The sequence below is a fragment of the Micropterus dolomieu genome, linkage group LG18, assembly GCF_021292245.1.
Source record: "Micropterus dolomieu isolate WLL.071019.BEF.003 ecotype Adirondacks linkage group LG18, ASM2129224v1, whole genome shotgun sequence".
NCBI lineage: Eukaryota > Metazoa > Chordata > Actinopteri > Centrarchiformes > Centrarchidae > Micropterus > Micropterus dolomieu.
The window spans coordinates 25,535,143-25,540,826 of record NC_060167.1 but is presented as its reverse complement, the minus strand read 5'-3'; the positions used below and the strand labels follow the sequence as shown (position 1 = coordinate 25,540,826).

General features: G+C 40.3%; 1 protein-coding gene across 1 annotated transcript in view; it reads left to right on the top strand.

The window, feature by feature from the left end:
* Positions 1-4,895, top strand: part of cpne5b (copine Vb) — a 157,355-nt gene extending 152,460 nt beyond the window's left edge. Inside the window, exons 18-20 of the mRNA XM_046029370.1 lie at positions 2,489-2,546; positions 3,201-3,274; positions 4,488-4,895. Coding sequence (XP_045885326.1) covers positions 2,489-2,546; positions 3,201-3,274; positions 4,488-4,679 — 324 coding nt within the window. The 3' untranslated portion in view covers positions 4,680-4,895. The remainder of the gene's footprint in view (positions 1-2,488; positions 2,547-3,200; positions 3,275-4,487) is intronic.
* The last annotated feature ends 789 nt before the right edge of the window (positions 4,896-5,684 follow it).

Here is a 5,684-nt window from a genome sequence, read left to right as displayed (position 1 = left end):
CTGACTGGCAGGGAAACTCAGCTATTTAACCTCAGTGGGGTCGTTGGCCCAGGTCATCGATACCGCTGGTTCGTTAGTGTTCCTTGTTGCTGTGACGACAGTCGTTACAGTCGTTGAGACTACCTGTGGCCAAGACTGAACGACCATCGTTGGTATCTTCACCTGAGGCCAACAGGTTACGTTTGTTGAGTTTCCTGGGAAGTGATGAAAGGACAGCATTGTAAGTGGGGGATAAGTGGTGGCGTAGACCCCCTCCCCTGTTCAATGATGGCTTCTCAACCCTGGTGTAGATGGCTTCCTTGACACCTCTTTCAAACCATCCATCTTCTCTGTCTAAAATGTGCACCTGGTGGTCCTCAAACGAGTGTCCTCTGTCCTTCAGATGTAAGTAGACAGCAGAGTCTTGACCTGAGGAGTTTTATTCATAAAAACCTTTCAAACAGAATGAAGGACGTTGTTTTTGTTGGACTGTTTGTTTATAATACATATACATACATTACACAAAATAGGATGTGTAAGCGTATGATACAGCTTGTTTGCCTGAAATATACATTAATTATATAATTAGGTATGTAAAGGATGGGCGGTGGTTCAGTGGTTAGCACTGTTGCCTCGCAGCAAGAAGGTTGCAGGTTCAAACCTCACTTGCCCTGCCCTGTGCCTGTGTGGGTTCTCTCCAGGTGCTCTGGCTTCTCTGCACTGTCCAAAGACATGCAGGCTAGGTTAATTGGTGACTCTAAAATTGTAGAATAAGAATAAAGAATATATAAGTAATAAAAAACTATAGTAACTTTGAGCAGTAAGTAAGATAAAAATATTCTTTAAAAGAAGTAGGGGGGCAGCAGGGAGGAAAGGCGTTTCTGTTATCTGGGTGATTGAGATCAGCCTGGTGTAAATGTCCTTTAGGCAGGGTAGAGTGCTGCCTATGATACATTAAGCAAAACGAACCACTCTTTGTAGGGCCTGTTCGGAAACATCTTACTCTGCACATACATCATTCTGCACAGGGAGGGTTAAACATTCAAGTGAAGTAACAACAAGTAAAAAAGCATTTTTTTAGTGTTGAGGGACTATATCAGTTTAGAGCCCATGTGGCTCAGTGGATGGCGATGTTGGGTCGGTTGGGACAAAACTTAGATGGTTTCCATGAAATTTGGTATATTTAAGTAAAATATAAATCATATATTTTTAGCCAGATATTTGACCAAATGCTTGCAAAAATAATGACATCTTATTTTATGTGTAGTGCTGAATAGCAAATGTTAACATGCTAACATGCTAAACTAAGATAGTAAACATGATACCTGCTACACATCAGCCTCTTAACATTGTCATTGTGAGCATGTTAGCAAGCTGGCATTACAGTTTAGCAAAAAAGGACTGCTGTAGCTAAGCACAGCCCTACAAAGCCGCTAGCATGGCTGCAGACTTTTGTCTAAATGAATTTTTTCTTGAGATCATTCATTAGGAGAACAGATATTTGGTGAACGATAAAACGGTAGGTACCTGTCATCACAATGCAATTTGAAAGTTAGTATAGCATAATATCAAATATTTCCTAGCCCTACATGTTGTAAATGTTGACATCTTTTGTCTGATTTTCAATCCAGATTATGCCTTAGTTTGGAGACAGTAAACCGTCACGGTAGCGAAACTAACAGCCATGTTGTCTGACTTGAGGTGTGGCTTGGGAGTGGCTGGGCGGGTGACGGATGATGCTGTGCTGACTGAAGTTGTCACCTCCTCCCTCTCCCTCCTCTCCCAGCTCACAAATGCCAACATGGCACACCTGGAGCTAATTGAGGTGTTTGCCAACAGATTAATCCCCCCCCACCTTCCCGTGAACAAATGTCTCTTTTAGCCTTAACCTTAGATCTTGAATAACGTCAAAATAATATGGTTCTTTCTGCAGGTCAGCATGTCGTCAATCCAGTCTGGGAATTCTGGGGATAAATTTGATTGGCTTTTAGCTGTCAAAACAGCTTCAGTACTGATACTACTGAACAGTATCTGCTGTTAGTGTTGTCAGTGAGTTTAATCTCCTTTCCTCAGCCTGATAACCAGCATTCAGTGGGCAAACACAAATTGTCATCCCAAGATAAGAGCTGGGGAGCATTCATAAGACAGAAAATTGGATTTCATAAAATATCTGGAATAAGGAAAGAAAGAAAAACAAGTTTCTATTTAAGCATCTCCATGTTTCGTGCTCTTTCTCTGACTTCCTGTCTCTAACTCACTCTCTTTTTCTCTCTGGAGGCCTTGTCATACTTAAAAGGTTATTCAGCTCGTTAAAGGGTGAAGCAGAACGTTAGTGTGATTGTAACCTACGTGGGTGAGCACGTAACTGCTATAATGTCTGATGTACAGTAATGAGTGCCACAGGTCATTGGTGTATGTGGACAAGTTTCTCCTCTAATTAAAGAAATGTTTACATGTGTATATTGTCTGTTAAGAAAAAACATATTTTCCTTTTTTGATTTCTCTGCAGGGTGCCAAACTTCCCATGTCCATCATCATAGTTGGAGTGGGTCAGGCTGAGTTTGATGGTACAGTGTTTTTTGTAACTGCTGCATGAATGTAATTATTAAATAATGTGGTCATTTTATTAGTAAAGAAAACAGCTTGTAAATCTAAATCTCTAAAGCGTTTTGTGTAATATACAGTGTGCTGATGTTTTTATACCATCTACATCAATCAAGTTGTAAACCTTAAGCCAATAATTGACATTTTAATTCATATAACTCACAGTGTATTACTGTTACAGCCAGCGTTACCCTCTCTGGCACTGATTCAGAGAAATACCCGAAAGAAAATTACTGTACAAACTCATTTGAGTCAGTAGAGAAGGGAATGCGTAGGTGGATGCAGGCATAATTGTAGAAGAAATAGCTGAGGTTAATTGCTGGGTTTGCTTGTTAGTACCAATGATTCTAAATTGCACAGAGGCTATAATAAAAGGATTTATTAGTTGATTAAACATGCAATGAAGAGAGATTACAGCTGTACAGCTCCACATACACACTCCTTTACTGATGCTAAGGCTATGGGATTAATATGATGTATGATAACTAAACCTTTACATCAGTGGTGTATCAACCTTGTCTCTGTCCTAAAGCCAGTGCTGTCTTGTGCAAATCTTGTCTTTGCTTAGTTGTCATACTGTGTGTTTGTGTGCATGTGTGCAAACTTGTGTCTTCCAGCTATGGTGGAGCTGGATGGTGATGACATCAGGATTTCGTCCCGGGGGAAACTGGCAGAGAGGGACATTGTTCAGGTGACTGCTCTTTACAGCATGAAAGAAACTGTGTTTGTTGCAGATGTATGTCGAGACCAGGAACTGGAAAAGAAGCGTGGTGTCCAAGTTCACCGAACTTAAGGAATAGCTCATAAATGTCCAGTCCAGATAACAGACAATACCGTCAATAAACACTTCTCAAGCTTGGGCCATGGAGTCTTTGGCCATGAGAGACGGATCACTATTTGTAGGCAACAGTGTTTCCACTGATTTACAGTACACACTGTGTCATATTTTTACATTTACATTCATACGATTACCTCAGTTGTGCTGGGACATTAAAACGTCTGTTTCTGACAAAGGACCATCTGTTGGCACTGGCAGCTCAACAGATTAGGGCATCTGTGTGCTTCCTGTGAATTCCCATGAAGACAAGCAGGCCCCTTTTGGGCCTGCTTTCTGAAATTTCCTCTACAGGGGATTAATAAAGTTACATCTTATCTTATTCGCAGAACTATCAAGGTTTCAACTGACTCATCATCTTTCTGTTTCTATTATGTCAAAAAAAAGTAAAGTGACTGAATAGTGGGCAACCAACGATGTGTTTTATAGTGGAGGTGGGCCAGTGCCAAATACAATTTATAGTATTTGATGGCTATTGTTTTGGCCATCAAATACTGTACTAACTAAATTGATCACTAGATGAGATTTGTCAGGGTTTGTGTGTTTTACCAAAAAAAAAACCTTGATGTGCTATGATAAATAATATAAAAGATGGAAAAAAAATCCAAAATATTTACCATAAAACCCTACTAGAAAAACTTATCTTTTCACTTAAGCTCATTTATTTCCTCTCACTCCTGCATAAGCCAGAGCATGGGATTAGTGACAGATCAGCATCCTAAAGCTTGCGGGATCTGGCAAATGTTGACTAACATTGGGGCTTAAACATGAGCCCTGTGGATTTCTCCATGCACTATACCATACTGCTCTCCAAAACATACTTGTGTACATTGTCAAAAGGTATTTGGAGCTTTTCATGAATCACTACAACAATAGCCCAAAACCCCCAGATGGTATTATGCTAGGCAGAGGAAACCATATGCTGTCAAATCCTGTGCAACAATGCATTTTTAAAATGAAAAAAGTTAATATTTTGGATTATTTACTACACCATGACATTCTTTGTCCTCATGAGCATGAAGTTACTGTATATAAGCATATTGTTCCATTTTCTTCTCTTCTTCCTCAGTTCGTTCCCTTCAGAGACTACATGGACAGAACAGGCAACCACGTGTTAAGCATGGCTCGGCTCGCTAAAGACGTGCTAGCAGAGATCCCTGACCAGTTCATCTCTTACATGAAGAGCCGTGGGATAAAACCCAACCCGGCGCCACCTCCCTACACACCACCCGGACACAAACACCACCACACACTGATCTGAAGCCCTCCTTTCATGGCTTTTTCGCTGAGGACTGACAGCATGCAGCAGCCACTCAGTGTCCAGTGGGAACTCTCTACCTCCTGTTTTTGGTTCAAACAGGAGCTAACGCACCAGGAAATGGATGTTGAATTCTGTTCCGTATCCTCCCAGTGACTATTGGAGCAGCATTTTGGTGGGTAAGGGGAGGGAGGGTGTTTTCTGTAGTATGTTCATTTGGCTAATTTCTCTTAAAGAGAGGCTGCAAACTTTCCAGGACTCGTTAGTGAAAGCCTTTTAATCGACACTGAGGCAGTGACTGTTTCTCGTCTGATTTGACAGCAGGTTGGTTGAAAAAGGTCATGTTGTGGTTAAAACTTGTGCCTGTCTGTGGTTGTTTCTCTAAGTGTATCAGGACATGTGAAATTTGACCTAAACCTTGCTCGTCAGTCATTGGTGTGGCCTAATACAGTGATATTTTTTAGGCACCTTTTCCCTTCTGGAATTAGTTTTTATATTTGGGGACTATCTCCATATCTGCTACTGCATCAGTTATGATGGAGAAAAACTGCAGGTGCATAGTTTTTACAGTTTATTACGTTGAACATGAATCAGGCTTTTCATACCATGAGGTGTCACATCTTCTCCTCTTTATTAAGTAAATGTTTATAAGAGCATGTTGTATGTTCCCCATATCCCAGAGTATTTATTCTCAAATGTTATTCAGAGTGGCATGGACATTTGATAGATCTGTTTTGAATAATGTAAACTTTATCCGTTTTGAAGTGTTCACCAATTATTATTAAGTGATTGCATATTAAAAGCACAAGACAACCTGTCTCTATACCAAGGACAGACTTATAATGCTACCAGGTTAATCATATTTAATAATTTTGAGTGCTGCTATTCATTGTTTCTCAAGAAAGTACCCAATTCATTCATTCATTCATGCAAGTCAGATATCTTTGTGCTGCAGCTGCAGTTCAACATAAAATGTTTTAAATATGACCCAGGCTTGTTTAAGGTTGT